General features: G+C 40.3%; 1 protein-coding gene across 2 annotated transcripts; it reads left to right on the forward strand.

Moving 5' to 3' along the window:
- Nucleotides 1-11,682: 11,682 nt before the first annotated feature.
- Nucleotides 11,683-16,589, forward strand: LOC114294165 (uncharacterized). Of its 2 annotated transcripts, XM_028238301.2 has the most exons (6): nucleotides 12,050-12,160; nucleotides 12,402-12,494; nucleotides 13,018-13,138; nucleotides 13,308-13,765; nucleotides 14,099-14,429; nucleotides 15,068-16,589. In XM_028238301.2, the coding sequence occupies exons 3-6, from the start codon at nucleotides 13,031-13,033 to the stop codon at nucleotides 16,190-16,192; spliced, it is 2,022 nt and encodes a 673-aa protein (XP_028094102.2). In that variant the 5' UTR covers nucleotides 12,050-12,160; nucleotides 12,402-12,494; nucleotides 13,018-13,030; the 3' UTR covers nucleotides 16,193-16,589. The 2 variants fall into 2 exon arrangements, with proteins under 2 accessions (XP_082728692.1, XP_028094102.2); XM_082872566.1 differs by lacking the exon at nucleotides 12,402-12,494 and having other exon boundaries at nucleotides 11,683-12,160.
- Nucleotides 16,590-17,195: the final 606 nt, after the last annotated feature.

Below are 17,195 nucleotides of genomic sequence, written 5' to 3' on the forward strand. Positions count from 1 at the left end.
ACAAACAAGTTGCAGCCATTAAGGGTGGACGCATTGATGGCCCTAAAAATCAGCAAGGATGAAGGCCTTAGGGCCTATGCAAAAAGAAACTATGAGGTGTTCAACCGAATACCCAAATGCAATCAAGAGGTGACGATCGTATCCTTCAAGAACGACCTAAAAGACAACTGTCCACTACGAAAGTCTTTGGCAAAGACATTGCCAAAAAGTATGGAAGAGCTCATGGCGAGAATCGAGAAGTATGCCAGAGCCGAAGAAGACACGTCGAGGACTAAGGAGATAAAGCAAGAGAAAGGAAACAGCCCGCTGAAGCGAGGCCGAGGCAACAATTGATCGAGAAAACAAGAGGCAGAACTAAGGGCCACACAGGCAGTAACAACTGTGTTCCGAATCCCGATTCCCAAAGTCCTAGACCGGATTCGGAACCAACCCTATTTCAGGACAATAGCGAAAGGACCAGGAGAGTTTATGGAAAGGAACATTGGCAGACATTGTGCTTACCACAATGAAGATGGGCACACGACTCAAGGTTGTAGAGCCCTGAAAACACACTTGGAAGAACTGGTGAGGCAAGGCCATCTGAGAGACTTCGTTGATGAGGCCAGGACAAGGGAAGAACAGGCAAGACTGCCTCAGGCACCAGCAACTCCGCCTCCCCCAGCACAGCAGCCACAAGGACCTCGAGTAGTCAATGTAATTCACTCGAACGTCAACAAGAATGAAATTAGGGGGGAGACCCAGAAGGTGAAGCACCTGCAACATGTCTACCAAGTCGGGGAGAAGAGACATCGTGCAGAGGAGCGCCAAGGACCAGTAGTGTCCTTTTCAGAAGCCGACCTTGAGATGGTACAACATCCGCATAATGATGCCTTGGTAGTATCCCTCCAGGTTGGGGAGTGTCAAGTAAAACGCATCCTGATTGACCAAGGAAGCTCTTGCGACATCATGTACGTTCGATATTACAAGGAGTTTGGCCTTCACCTAGACGATATGGAGCAATCCAATAGCCCAATGGTCGGGTTCAACGGAATGCCGACATGGCCACTGGAAACAACTAGCTTGGAGGTGCAGGTGGGCACCAAGAAGGTAATAACAGAGTTCACCGTAATCAACACACCCTTCCCTTACAACATCATCTTGGGAAGGCCATGGTTGCATGTAATGGGGGTTGTTCCCTCAACACTACATCAACTATTACAGTTCCCAACAGGGCATGGGATTTGAAGAGGTCAGAGGAGATCAGCTGCAGGCAAAAAATTGCTCCATGGCAGCAATGAAATCCACCTGCAGCATTCGAAAACCAGAAAAGGCAAAGATCGAAGACGAGAACGTAGAGGTCCTAGAAAATGTCGGCAAGGAGCTAGCCGAGAAAAGTGAAGAAGCATTGAAAAAAATCCTCATCCAGGAAGGGGATGAAGAATGCTTCTTTTTTCTAGGCTCGGGCTTAGCCGAAGAAGAGGAAAAATAATTGAAAGCTTTTTTTAGAGTAAACATTGAGGTGTTTGCGTGGACGCCTTACGAAATGCCAGGCATTGACCCTGAGGTCACTTGCCATAAGCTGAACGTTGACAGGTTGGCCAAACCTGTAATTCAACGAGCAAGAAGACCGACGATGGTACACGTCGAAGCAGTGAAAGAAGAAGTAGACAGACTTCTCGAGGCCAGGGCCATTCGAGAGGTAAATTACCTGACATGGCTATCGAACACAATAGTGGTGAAGAAGAAGAACGGTAAATGGAGGGTCTATGTAGACTTTACCAGTTTAAACAAAGTCTGTCCCAAAGACAGTTTTCCTCTACCCAAGATTGACCAGCTGGTAGACGCCACTTCGGGGCATGGGAGGATGAGCTTCCTGGATGCATACAAGGGGTACCATCAGATAGCCATGTACCCCTTAGATGAAGAGAAGACTGCGTTTATCACCCCCAAAAGACTGTACTTCTACAGACTGATGCCTTTTGGGTTGAAAAACGTAGGAGCGACTTACCAAAGGTTGGTAACCAAGATGTTCAAACATCTAATTGGCAGAACGGTAGAAGTCTACATCGACGACATGGTCATAAAGATCAAGGAACTCGAAGGACATCTGGCCGACCTCAAAGAAGTATTTGAAATCCTTAAGACATATCGGCTCCGACTCAATGCCTCGAAGTGTGTATTTAGAGTTGGATTTGGTAAGTTTTTAGGATACCTGGTAACCAGAAGGGCATTGAGGCCAGCCCAGATCAGATCAAGGCCATCCTAGAACTGAAGAGCCCGGCATTGGCAAAACAGGTGCAGATGCTAACTGGAAGGACCGCAGCCCTGAATAGATTTATCAGCAGAAGCTCAGACAAGTACAGACCTTTCTTTAACTTAGTGAAGAAAGCCACAGACTTCTTGTGGACCGAAGAATGCGAGGCCTCCTTGGCCGACTTAAAGAAGTATCTGACCACAGCTCCAGTCCTTTCAAATCTAGAACCTAGAGAGGAACTATTTTTATACTTAGCTGTTTCAGAGCATGCGATAAGCGCAGTAGTAGTCCGAGAAGACAAAGGGGAACAAATGGTTGTTTACCATGTAAGCAAAACCCTGGCCGATGTAGAAACGAGGTATCTACCCTTAGAAAAATTGGCACTGGCTTTAGTAATGGCTTCAAAGAAGTTGAACCATTACTTCCAAGCCCATAAAATTGTGGTGCTAACAGAACACCCCTTGAAGTCCTTACTGCAACAAGGAGACCTGACAGGAAGAATAGCCAGGTGGGCAATCACCCTAGGCCAGTATAATCTGGAGTACAGGCCAAGGACAGCAATCAAAGGCCAGGTTCTGGCCGACTTCGTGGCTGAGTTCACGCTAGAATCCATCGAACATCGGGCTCCGTTGAGCCAGGGTGAACGATGTCCAAATAAGCAAGAAGAAGCTCAGCCAAAGGCGAAAGAACAAAAAAAAAGAGGAAAGACTCAGACTCTGCAGCATTTGCATCGGCGACTCCTTTTGACTATTCGTTGATGGGAGTTCAAACCGACAGGGAGCGGGGGCAGAAGTAGTGCTGATATCTCCAGATAGACAGATAGTGGAACAGTCCATTTGTTTGGGGTTCAAAGCCTCAAACAATGAAGCAGAGTATAAAGCATTGATTGCAGGACTGAAGCTGGAAGTAGTAATAGAGGCAGACGAGGTAATAGTCTTCTGCGACTACCAGCTCATTGTTAACCAGACAACGGGCAAGTTTGCTGCCCGAGATGAACGGATGCCGGCCTACGCGATGGAGCTCATCAGGCTAGCAGCCTTGTTTCAGAACTGCCGACTACTTCAGGTTAGCCGAGATGATAACAACCACGCCGATGCGTTGGCCTACTTAGCTAGTACAATACAACCTGGAAAAGCAAGGACAATAATGATCGACTATTTGTCGGGCCCGAGCGTTGAGCCACTATCCACAGAGCATGAAGCAATGTGCGTGGACATGGGATCAAGCTAGATAGACGCAATTATTGCATTCCTGAAAGAAGAGAAGCTACCAGACGATCACAAAGAAGCACACAAGAACAGATTGAAGTCGGCAAGATTCAATTTGACAGCGGAAGGGCATCTCTACAGAAGGTCCTTCACTGGACCCCTTTTAAGGTGCGTACATTCTTTACAAGTTGAAGATTTTTTATACGAAATTCATGAAGGAATTTGTGGAAGCCACGCTGGGGCAAATCACTCGCCCATAGGGCCATTACCTAGGGATATTGGTGGCCTTACATGCAGAAGGACGCAGAAGCATATGTGAAGAAATGTGAAAAGTGCTAGAGATTCGCACCACTGATACACCAACCAGCAGCAGACCTGAACCCTGTATCCAATCCTTGGCCATTTGCCCAATGGGGCATGGATCTCGTTGGACAACTACCCCAAGTAACTGGGCAAAGGAAGTACTTGCTGGTGGCAACTGATTACTTCACTAAGTGGATAAAAGCTGAACCCCTTGCCAAAATCCGAGATGTGGATGTAAAGAAATTCATTTGGAAAAATATCATCACCAGATTTGGGATTCCAAAAGCAATAGTTGCAGACAATGGAACACAATTTGACAATAAGCTAATTAAGAGCTTTTGTGCAAAGTTCAAGATCAAGAACTACTTTTCAACACCAAGCTTTCTCCAAAGCAATGGACAAGCAAAAGCATCCAACAACGTAATTCTAGACGGGATAAAAAAAGAGGCTGCAGGCAGCAAAAGGAAAGCGGGTGGACGAGCTGCCCAATATGCTCTGGGCATATCGAACTACGTCGAGAAGATCAACAGGGGAATCCCCCTTTGCCATGGCTTATGGCACAGAAACAGTTATTCCGCTGGAGGTCGGCATCCTAGGAATCAGAACCCAAGGAGTAGAGAATGAAACTAATGATGTACTCTTAGCCCGAGATCTGAATCTTCTAGAAGAACGAAGGGAGGAAGCTACGATTCAGCTCGCAGCGTACCAGCAACAGCTTGCCAGAGCTTATAACAAGAGGGTTAACCCAAGAAAGTTCCAAGTCGGCGACCTGGTCTTGAGAAAAGTCGTCGGCAACAAAAAGGATCCCAGAGAGGGGAAGCTTGGCCCAAATTGGGAAGAACCCTACAGAATAATCTCGATACTAGGTAATGGGGCTTATCGGCTTGAAGATAATGAGGGCAAAGAGTTGCCAAGGCTTTGGAACATTTGCAATTTGAAATTTTTCTATCATTAGAATTCTTTTGTTCTTTTGTCATTTGTCGAAGTAAATAAATAAAGATTCAGCTCAGTTTTCTTTTCAAGATACTTGACATTATCTCTAGAATACATGTATAATGAGAACCTAGAACTTAGGTTCACATGAAGGGGCAGAGAGAGGCGAAATCATTGTTTAACACTTGTTGAAATTTGTGGACAATTTACAAGTTGAAATTAAACCAAAATCATTGTTTAACACTTGTTGAAATTTGTGGACAATTTACAAGTTGAAGTTAAACCGAAATCATTGTTTAACACTTAGGTTCACTGGGGTACTTACCGAGGTAAAACATCAGTTTGTATAACCGAGGTTTGTCACCTCGAGAAGATTGCACGAGGATTAAAGTATATATTAAAGATATGTAAAAATATTCCAAGTATAGAGGCATACAAAGCAAGCATGCAACCATTCAAAAGCAAAAGAGTTGTTGTATTAAAAACACATCGGCAATGTGGAGAAGTTTACAGTACTTCAAAAAAGAAAAACAAAGTACAGGAAAAGAAGGGAAAAACATAAGGCTAAGACTCCTCAGCAGTAGCAGTTGGTTGAGTTTGAAGTTCAGACGATTGTTGGGAAGACATCTCAATAGCCTTATCCGCCGCGAGCTCGGTGTCAATTTCTGCAAGAGTTTTATCTAGGCTCTTGTCGGCAAAGGGAACGACGGCCGATGTCTTCTCAACTGCAGCATCTTTTGGGACCTCTTCACCCTCCTCATCTTGAGTCAAGTCCAGGACTTGCTCATTCAGAGAAGGGGACTTGGTCCCAGTAGTCTCCTTTGATTTCCTGACCAAAACTTCCTCCTCGGCCTCATCCTCAGAATCAGATTCATTGTCAGATTGACTGGGAGGTGGAGTTAGAGGGAATGGCAGGGGAATGGCATCGGTGTTCCTCAAGGAGGAGTCCTCAGGGACTTCAAGTTTCTTCAGCAAAGTCATCCAACCAAGGGAGAAACCCTTGTTGCATGCTTGCTTGACTTGCTTTTCATAGGCCTCCGTGATATCGGCCATGCCCTGGGCATACGCTTTCTCGTCGGCGTCCTTGATTTCGGCCTCTTTGGTGGCCAAGGCGTCTTGAAGCTCTTTTTAGGCCTGGGCCACTTTATCCTTGGCCTCCTTCAGCTGGGCTGGAAGGACTTTGTTTATCGCTTCAACAGCACCAACCTTCTCCTCAGCTTCGTCTTTTGCTTTAATAGCAACCTCGGCCTGATCCTCCAGGGTCTTCATCTTGGTTTGCACGTTTTTATTGGTTTTTTGAAGGCTGGAGACCTCCCTGTTCTTTTCGGCTAGCTTCTCACGGTTCTCAAAAGATTGAACTGAGAAAGAATGGACGTGCTGGATGGCCTGAAAGTAAACAGAACAAAAGTTGTTAGAAAAAATTACAAGTATGGAAAGAACAAAACGAAAGATAAAGTTGCCAGATAAAGATACTTACTTGAACAGAACATTGAAGCATCAGAGCGTAATTTTCATACTCGCTCAACTCGGCGTTTCGGTCAAGATCACTGGGGAGAAACAAAGCAGTACTAAGGGCTACGCCGACGTTGATGTCCTCAACGCTATCGTTGGCCATGACTGGCTTATCTTCTAAGGTAATTTTGGGGTCCCAGGGGACATCATGTTTTTTAGATCCCGAGGTCGTTGCAGAGGATGACCTCGGCTTTTTTGATTTTGGGAATTCGGATGGCTGGGCCTCAGAACGCCTCTTTCCAGTAGCGGATTGGGACTTGTCACTTTCATGCAATTTAGAAATCGACAAGGTGTCCTCAGTGTCAACCTAAGTCACCTTGGCCTTTGGTTGAGCCTTTTTTATTCTTTTCTATTTTGGTGGAGGCTGGGTTTGTGTTGGCTGAGCATCCACATCAGAGGGGATACTGACCAGGAGATCTTTTGCAACGACTTTTTGACGGCCCATCTCGGCGGGAAAAACTATTTGACGTCGGCTACGGCGCTGGGATATCGGAATCAGGTATGGAGCCGAGGTTGAAGGTTGCTCAGTTGGATCAGAGGTTGATCCTTGGTCTATCCGAGATGTGGACGTAACTTGTGGAGTTGTGGCAGAAGGTGGAGAAAGGCTTTTCTTCTTCTTTTTTGGGACGTCGGGGAGAGCTGACTTGTAAGTGGGGATAAAGTTGAGAAGCAGAGGGGCCTTCCGCTTGTGAACTGGTAAATTCAGTAGGTTTTTTAAGTCTTTGCTGGGAAAAAAAGACTGACGGAAGCCCTTTGGTGGCTGAGGAAGAACTGCAAAGAAGAAAAAAGCATAGACATTAGAAAAGAATATTGAAAACTTTATACAAGAAAGCAAAAAAATTTGTGAAGGGTGGCCCTTACCAGCTCCTTCCCCGAAAACTGTTCGACTAAGGGGATAAAGGTGGAGGTCATCGTTTGGCTGAAACTCCCAGTTTCTCGAGACGATGAAGTAATCATCCCCCGCTCCCTTGTTGGAGTCAGGGAGGTCGGCAATGATTTTGTATTCAGTGGACCTCAGCTTAAGATAATAAATATGACCTTTTTTCGATTTCAGGCGACACATGGTATAACAGTACTGGAAATCGGCAAGAGTTATCCTAGCACTCTCTTGTTTGGCTAAAACTATGGTACCGTTAATAACTCAGTAAGAGTTGATGGCAAGTTGCATTGGGTTCAACTTATAGAAATGAAGGATTTGACGGAAAAAAAGGGTTAAGTGGAAACCTAAGTCCACACTCAATAAATGCAACCATTGGGAAAGGCATGAGGTTTTCATCGGGCATGATAGAGTCATCCTCCCCAGCCAACCTCAGATGAACGTCGGCCGGGATTTCGAACTCCTGCCTAAAGTACCCTAATTTTTCTGGGGTGTTTACCCATGTTCCCACATACCCATGATGTCGGCTTAAATGGAGATATTGGATTTTAGGAAGAAGTATTTTTGGAGGGTTTAAAGGACCTCGGCTAAAAATCTACAAATATGCTATGATAAGGGTTTGTATGGATCTAAAAGAAATTCGTTTCAGTTTTTCCTAAAAATTGTGGGTTCTACAAACAAATCCCAAACCTAAAGCTATGGAGATAAGATTGAAGGAACGAATCTAGAAAACAGAAAAACAAGGATTCATTTCAGAAACAAGAATGGTGATGAAGACATCAAGAAATCAAGACAAAAAGTTTGCACAAGTGTATCAGGCCAAGAACAGGGGCAGAAAGCAACAGGTACGTGAACAGTGCGAGTGTTCAAGACATGGACAAAGAACAAAATTATGAAATAAACATGTTCAGATACATGATTCGCAAATCAAATATTCGAGTAAAACAGTAATGGTGACTAAATGATAAATCAGAATTTCAGGGAACACAACAAAAACTGAAAACCAGGAGGAATGGTGACTTACCAGAGAAAAGAGGCCGATGCTTAAGATCGCTGAAATCAGAAGAACGGCGGCAGCAGAACAGATTGGCAAGAACTTCAACGGAAGAAATGGATGGAGCAACTTGCAGAGCTTCAGAGCTCGGAAAAATGGAGGATTAGAGGAAGCTAGAGAGAGAAAGAGTTTTGAATAAAGACAATAAAAAGTGAAAAAAATGAAAGGGGGAAACAAGTTTTGTCAAAAACTTGAAACGGCGGCAAAAGAGGGCAATTAATTCGCCTAGAACAGCGAATGCGTCAGACGGCGCATGTAGGCGCGAAACGACTTATAAGCGCGTCCGGAGTACGATCCAGTAAAGAGAAAACACGTGGTTAAACGGTTGAGTTGTTATGTATGACAGCTCATACGCGTGGAGGAGCTCTTGGAATTCTTGATCTTTAAGAAGACATACCGGCCTATGATGATGATCTCGGATTAAGCCGATGTACTAGCATGAGGTACTGATATAGGTTCCATCACCTCAGAATGCCGAGGTAATAGAACCTAGGGGGTAGTTGTGGGGTTATATTTTCTGAGTACCAACACGTGGCTAAGGTGACGCCGATGTATCAGCCGAGGTGCCACGTGTCCTGGTCATGACGCCGAGGTTATCTCAGCGAGGCCGAGGTTACCTCCGAAGATATCGGAATCCGAGATATGCGGATAAGGCACAAGAGTCCTGGAAAAGGAAAAGACTACAGTTGGGAAAGGATAAGACTCTTAGGGAGTTTATCCAAATCCTACTGGGAGTCCAAGATTGATAGTAATTCTAAGTCCATTGAAGCTAGGCTCCTGTTGGGAAAAGGATTGGGTTAGCTATAAAAGAGAGGCACCCCCGTAGGTCTAAGGTACGCAATTTATATTCTGAATAGTAAGTTTAACACAATTGATTATCTTTGAGAGATATACTGACTTGATCGACGGAGTGCCCCCGGGTGGACGAACCACTGTCGGAATCTTCTCTTTCTGTTACAGGTTAGCCAGGTGTCATCTATTCTGCCAGTGTTCTCCAACTGAATACTGAGTTGGGCAGTGTGATCGGAAAATCACTCACACAAGGTGTGTGCAAAGCAAATAAAAGCTCCCGTGGCTTAATTAGGGACTGATCTGGGCTCTAGCTTGGGGGCTTTTTCAAAAGCATGGTTGGAGTGTCAATTGAGCAATATTCCAAGGCTTAAAGCATTCATACCAATTTTTTTAATTTTTTAGTTAAATTAAAGCTATTTTATTATTTTAATTACTCACCTTTTAACACCTACTATATTAAACTCTTTATTTTAATTTATTCTTATTAAATATTATTTTCTTATTATGTTTGTTAGTCTTTCTTTTTTATTAAATTGATAAGTTACTAGCTAAACAATTCTTAAAAAAGCAAAAAAAAAAAAGGCCGTTGACCGGTTGACTGGCCAGACATCCGGTAACACACAAATAGCGATGAACAGTGCCTCGTTTGTTGTAACAAGTTACTGTAATCATCGTATATTTTAACGAGCTATAAGAGCATCTATATCAAGCTCTTCAAAATAATTTTTTAGCTAAAAACTTCAAAAAATCAATTCCATCAAACTCGCTTACAGCTCGTCAAAATATACGATGGCTACAGTAACTCGTTGCAACAAACGAGGCACTGTTCATCGCTATTTGTGTATTACCGGATGTCCGCTCGAAAGTCAGGCTGGTAAACTGGTCAATGGCCATTTTTTTTTTTTTTTTTGCTTTTTTTAAAAATTATTTGACTGGTAACTTATCAATTTAATAAAAAAAGGAAAAACTAACAAATATAAAAAGAAAATAATATTTAATAAGAATAAGTTAGAATAAAGAGTTTGATATAGTAGGTGTTAAAATGTGAGAGCTAAAATAATAAAATAGCTTTAATTTAACTAAAAAATTAAAGAGTTTGGTGTGGATGCTCTATGCGAGTTTGATGGAGTTGATTTTTTTAAATTTTTAGCTAAAAATTTATTTTGAAGAGTTTGATACAGATGCTCTTGTTTCAGAGTTGTGGTGGAATTTGATGTCCAAGTTGCCATTGAGCTTATCGATCACTCCAGTCAAGCATTTCCGGAGCATAATATTGTGATGGAAATTTGTAGGCTCATGGCAAGGAATTGGAACTGCTCCTTGCAATTTGTGTGTCGTAAATGAATGTTTGTGCGGATGCAATGGCAACGAAAGGCGTAAGAGCCATGATGGAGTTGCAAGTTGTTCACACCCCTCCCTTGTCAATTCGACCCCTGTTAGTCTGGGATGAATAATGATATATACTTCTAATTTGAGAGTTCTAAATGGAGCATTAGTGAGATAAAAGAGAGAGAGACAGTAGAGAGAGAGATAGAGAGAGGAGTGTGGGCTCCACCTTCACATAGGTACACTCTACATCATTTGAGTTACATTAGAACTCTCAAATTAGAGCTCTCAAACATTATTGGTCTGGGATTTAGCCGATTGTCTTAGTTTCTTCTTCTTGTGTTTTGACCTTAGGGCCTCCATTCCACCAAATATATATATATATATATACAAAATAAAGATTGAGAGTTCTAATTTTAAAATTTTAAAGAGAGCTCTAGTGATGTAGCAAAAAATAAGACCTATATGTGATATAATGTGTATACCTAGGTTTTTTTTTTTTTTTTTTTTTTTTCTCTTATCACATTACTAGAGCTCTCTTTAAAATTTTAAAATTATAACTCTCTATCATTGTCAATATATATATAGCTACTGACATTTAATTATTTTACTTTTTTTTTTGGATAAATTGCAAGTATACTCATTGTGATTTGGTTAAAATATGAATTATTTCTTATAATCTTAAAAATTACAAATATCTACTTGTCAATTTTTTTTAATAGAATTTTTTATTTAATAGAATTAACAAAAAAAAAGATCTTAACTACTCTTTTATACAATAATAAAATTATCTAATTTGTTAACAAAAAATATGTTTGTGACATCATTAAAATAATTAACTGACATAATAATTTATTAATAAAAGAGTTGATTATCATGCAATTAGAGATTTAAATAGACGGGGTATAATTTTTAAAATAACATTTAAGCAATTCTCATAGGTGTATATTTATAATTTGTCCTCTTATTTTTATAAATATTTTATCCAACTAATATTAAAATATGAATAACTAAAATCACCCGATTCTAAAATGTATCCACCAAACCCAATGAAAGAATCCAAACATAAAAAGAGAAATCATTAATAATTGAAACAAAAATTATTCATCTATTAAATTTGAGTGTATTCGAATCGTTTGAATTTGTATATATTAAATAATCGGTGAAACTCTTGTCAATTATAATTATCACTTTTCACAACTATAATAATATTATTCAAATTATTAATTAAAATAAAATTTTAATATTATTAAAAATTGTTAATTAACTTGATAATTTATTCTAAAAAATGATCTATTTTTTATAAAATTAAAAATCTTATAAGATATAATATAATTTTTAAAAATACAAAAAATAATTTATAATTTAAATAAATCTCAAATGTAATTATAATTTATTCTAAAAAAACCAAAGAAGAAAAATAAGAGAGAGAGAGAGAGAGAGAGAATTGACACCAGCAGCCATCAAATTTAGGGAACACTGTTTGGATTACTGTTCGGATTATATTTCTTGAGTGGATGGTGATTTTAAAGACAGAAGCTTCCTATGATCATTCCCAACGTTTCACCACGAAGCTCACTCCTCCTCTCTCTCTCTCTCTCTCTCTCTATACCCTCTACACCTAAATCGCCTCTTTAGGGTTTTCAATTACTCTCCTTCTCTTCTTTGAAGTCGTCTTTCTCATCTGCTAATTTCTCTGATTTTCTCTCTCTAAATCTTTGTTTCAATTTGTTGGTTTGACCACTTAAATCACCTCAATTTCTTTACTACTTCATTGGGTATTACTCTAAACAGAATCTTGAATCTTTGCAGTTTGAAGTTTTTTTTTTTTTTTTTTTTTTTTTGGTGGGAATTCGAGTTAGGGTTTTGCTTATGATAATGCAGAATTCTCCGAACCAGCAAGACCCTGATCAAGATCCGAGGTGATGATCTTGTCTTGTTCTCATCTTCTTTGCTTTTTTGTGCTTTGAACTGTAGTTCGGGTTTTTGTGTTTAACATTTAAATTACTGTTTTCTTGATTGATTCTTCGTAAGTTCATAGATTGTTTGGGATTTTTCTGTGTTTCTGTGGAAAATGAGAGTTTTAGGAATCGGGTGAGCTGGGTCTATCATGAATTTCACTGTTATTCTTCTTTCATTTTCACACAATTCTTGAATTACTAGGTTGTTTCTGGCGCAGTCATATTGGGCTCCATTGTTGGAATAGATTTGGCTTTCTGGGATTGCGGCTTCTTTCATTTTCCCACAATTCTTGAAGTATTAGATTGTTCTTGCACAGTCATACTGAGCTTCTTTGTTGGAAGATTTGGCTTTCTGGGATTTCAGTTTCTTACATTTTCCCGCAATTCTTGAATGACTAGATTGTTTGTAGTCCTTACTTTGAAGTTGGTGAATCGGTCTTTCTTTTGTTTTCACCGTAAATATTTTTATTTTTTGGGATAATGGAAGAATCGGAATATCTCAGGAATGCTTCAATTATGTCCTCTAGTACTTAGTACAATTAGGCTCTGTTTGGTATTCATAAATAAAATGAGAGGAAAACAAAATGTTTAATAGTTAGAACTGGATTTGTTTCTTGAGCAGTGTCTTCCAATTTGTCTCTACTTTTACAAACCAAATAGACAGAAATCGATTTGGGTCTACTTAACGTTGAAGCTGAACTGTTCCTTAATATTAGGATGGTCAGCTTTCTTCAATTTTCAGCATTAAGATTTGGGGTTTGCTTTATTCTTGCTCTTCTTTTCTTTGAGTCCTGACTTACTGGGATTTTATTAACCAGGCACGATGATAGGATGGAAAATTCAAATACAATGACAATTGATTTCCTTCGGGCACGCTTGCTCGCTGAAAGATCTGTCTCTAGCACTGCAAGACAGAGAGCTGATGAACTGGCCAAAAGGGTTAGTTTGGTTAAATGTTTCAACTGCATTAGGAGATTTTATGTTTTGACCCCTGTGGAATAACATTCTCTCTCTCTCTCTCTCTGCATTTGTGGGTGTGTTTGTATGCCGACACATGCCTCAATCCTTCTTTTATAAGTTTACATAGTTGGTTATGCATACATTATAGGTATTGGAACTGGAGGAACAGCTAACGACTGTCTCTCTCCAGAGAAAGAAGGCTGAAAAGACAATAGCATATGCTCATGCTATTTTGGAGAACCATGGGATGAGTGGGTTCTCCGACAAATTTGACTCGAGCTCTGACCATAAAGTGATCCATTGCGAGTCTAAAGTGAGTAATAATTCTGCAGAGGAGGAGGAGGAGGAAGAGGAGGAGGGAAGCTTGGTTGGTTCAAAGATGAGGAGGAATCACACTGATGAATTCTCTGGTTCGGAGCCTGAGTCTTCTCCTTTACCTCGTAGAAGCTTGTCTTGGAAAAGTGGCAAAGATTCTTCATGCTCACGTGAAAAGAAGTATACAGATTCTTCCACTAGAAGCCGAAGCACTTTTGCATCCACCACATCTGCTTCACCGAGACGCCGCGATGGTAAATGTTGTCGCCACATACGGAGGAGAGAGGCAAGGTCAGCTTTTTCTTTTTCTTTTTCTTTTAAGAACCTAAGATAGTTTCTGTTGGTCTTTCCTTTTACTTGACATTCTGAATTTGTGAAATTTGTTTTGGAAAACATAGTGCCAGGCTGTCAGCCAAAAGGGAAAGGGGTGGGGGGGAGGGGTTCCCTTGTTCTCTGAATGGATTTATTTCACTTGTTTTTCTTGATATGATTGGGTCAAACTATTTGACCTTTTCTTTTATAAATCTCCTAGGTGCTTCTCAACTCATTGCATGAATGGAGTTTATCATGGATACCTATTTCTCCACACAGATAAGTATTACAATTTAGTGTTTGGCTTTTCAGATCAGCAGTTGAGGAGTCACAAATTGACAATAGCATGCTATCTCCTCAAGAGAGTGAAATTGCTACTTGCTTTGACATTAAGCCTGAGATCTTGAGAAAGAGTTCTGAAAAGCAGGATGCAAAAGTCAATCTTGAAGGCTCAGTTGCAGGGGATTTAGAAAATCAGAAATCGGTGGCTAGTGCTAGCAATTATATGGGTGAACATGGAAGTGACAAAGACATGGAGAGAGCTCTAGAACATCAAGCACAACTCATAGGGCAGTATGAAGAGGAGGAAAAAGCGCAAAGAGAATGGGAAGAGAAGTTCAGAGAGAACAATAACAGTACACCGGTATGCCTTGTTAACTCCTTTCTCTCACAAACCATTCATATGCTTTTGATCTGGCATGGTTTAATAAGAGCACTGTTCGCATCTTGGAACCAAGCCCTGCCAGACCATAGAATTTTTCCTTGTCTAAGGTTTGAGCATCACTCTACATAAACACTTCATTCTTTTGTCCAAAACCTTACCATGACATGAGAAGTGTTGATTGATTTAGGCATCACTAGTTCCTCGTTTGTTCAACCAGATATAAATCCTTTGATCTGTCTTCATTCAGAACAATTTTGGATGTTTTCTGCGTTTGTTGTGTCTTCATTCTGTATGCATATGTATAAATGTTACATTTACTCGTCAGGAAAAACTTATTCACATTGTAGTAATATTGTAATTTTCCATGTACATGGATCATACTGGTTGAGTGGTGGCTTGAAATGATCATCCATGTTGCCTTCTTGATGTCCGTGTCCAACAACAGTATCTGACCTCTGGGGAGGTGTCTGTGCATCGTAGATTTATGCCATTAACTATGATCCAGTTTTTTCATAGTTTTAATTTGTGTTTGAAATTGTTCACTTTCCCTTTGTTTTTTGTGAGAATTCATTATGCTACATTGTAACATATCTGGTATTTTGATCATGAACCATTAGGATTTTTGTGAACCCGGGAACCACTCTGATATCACTGAAGAAAGAGATGAGACTAATGCACACACTCCTCCATACCCTGTTGGGACTATTGCCTCTGAAGACCAAGAACCAAAGGCCGAGGTGGAAGAGGTTCGTAATGGTAAAGAATCATCCAAAATTCAATTTGATGATGTTCAGTATAAAAAATCCGGCAGCATGCTTGCTCATGAATCTCCAGCTTCAGATTTCGTATTCCCCGTGGCTATAGCAAAGCAAGAGCAACGACAATCAGGAAACTACAGTGTTCCACCTTCACATAGCTATCAACACTTGGAGAGTCCTACTGGGGATCAGTCAGCACGCAACATCCATTCTCATACATCCAATAATTTCTCTAAAGGAGACACTTCGGGGAGCAAAAATGAACCTTATGCGTTGATGCCACGCGAAACACCCAATAAATTAGTATCTGTTCTGGGGAGTCTTCATCAAGCTAAGTTATCATTGAAGAACAAACTCAATGCCTTGCCACCAAAAGACAGTGGGTCTATTGGGAAAGCTATTCAACCTTCTGTTGGGGACAGACCCGAGGTTCCTATTGGATATGCTGGGCTTTTCAGAGTGCCATCTGATTTTAACATAGAAGCAACTACTAGAGCCAACATCGCAGCTTCAAGCCCTCGATTGAGTTTGACAAATTACTATCCTGATGCAGGAAGTGCATTGACCGCTGTTGATCATTTTGTCACCAGTCCTTCGACAGAGTCCAGGCCAAGCGTTTCTAATGACGATAGACATCTTTCCATCCCAACCAGTCTCTCCATGGAAAACAGGTTGAGAATTCCAAGTTGGGCACCACTGGAAACACAGTCAAGATTTTCTTCTCACCAGCCATTCTTTGTGCCGCCTAGCTTGGTTACAGGTCTAACTCATTCCAATGGATATATTAACACTCCAAACATTGATACAAGTCTTGCTGTTTCTAATACATACGCCACCCGTAACTACCCATTCTATCCAAACCTGGTGCCACAAATGCCCGCTAATGAAGGGCCATGGCTCTTTTCAAGTAGCAGTGGAGCTGGCAGTTCTCCAGCAAATCCTTCCTTCCACGATGCCCCTCGTAGACCCAATATGTATAGATAGCAAATTTTAGGGTAATTCTTGTTCCACAGCTTGATTAAGAAGTTTCATGAGTTTAGAGCTTTGTAGGGTGGGTATATGGTATATATACATATATAGTATATATTTTGGTTGAATGTTGTATTCTTGGGTTAGGATTCAGGAGATGTATTCTATATCTTGTCTGTATCTTTTGATATGGTTGTGTGTATTTCATTCAGGAGTGGTATTCTGCTTCTTTTTTCTTTGTCTTTTTCTTTTCTTTTTTTAATCTGGTTGTGTAGAGGATTATTGGGCTTTTTCCCATATGTAGGATTTTATTATCCTTTTTGGGAGTTGTTTTGTATTCCAATGTATTAATTGACCGATTTCTGGTCGGATGTGCATTGTGTTGAATAAATGTGCAATGTGTTGAAAAAAACCAATTTTGTTGTCGAAGGCAACTCATTTTTTTTTTTTTGGGTATATTGGAATGATCAGCAATTTTACTTTTAAAGCATCCATTTGACACCCCTACCCTTGTTCCTGACAAAACTAAAAATCAAAAAAATAGACCCCCAAAATCAAATCTTTCTGCAATGGAGATGCTTAATCCACTTTAGTGTCAGATTATTTTGAAACACAATTTTCTTTCAAAAAGAGCTCCAATGGAAATGTTGAGAGGCATTAGTTAGGGGAAAATGTGTTTAACAAAGGAGAGAGAACGAGGAGAAGAGTGGGGAAAAAAAAATGGGGACTATAAAAAAACAAAAAAAAAAAAAAAAATTAAATTTATCTATATATAATGTATGTATACATCTTTTAGAGCATGTTTGGTTGGATGGATTAGAGTATGGGATTGGGATTATTAATTCGTGGGTCCAATTATCTTATGTTTGTTTTAACATTTTAGTTTAGGATTATTAATTTAATGGATAATTAATCCAACAAATTTGTAAGATTATTAGTAATGGGGTAGGGGTGAGATTATTAATCCAATGGATAATTTATCCTATTAATCCAATTGGATAGTGAATACCACACTAAT

This window comes from Camellia sinensis, chromosome 1 (assembly GCF_055761805.1).
Source record: "Camellia sinensis isolate YWXY chromosome 1, ASM5576180v1, whole genome shotgun sequence".
In the NCBI taxonomy this organism is placed as follows: Eukaryota; Viridiplantae; Streptophyta; class Magnoliopsida; order Ericales; family Theaceae; genus Camellia; species Camellia sinensis.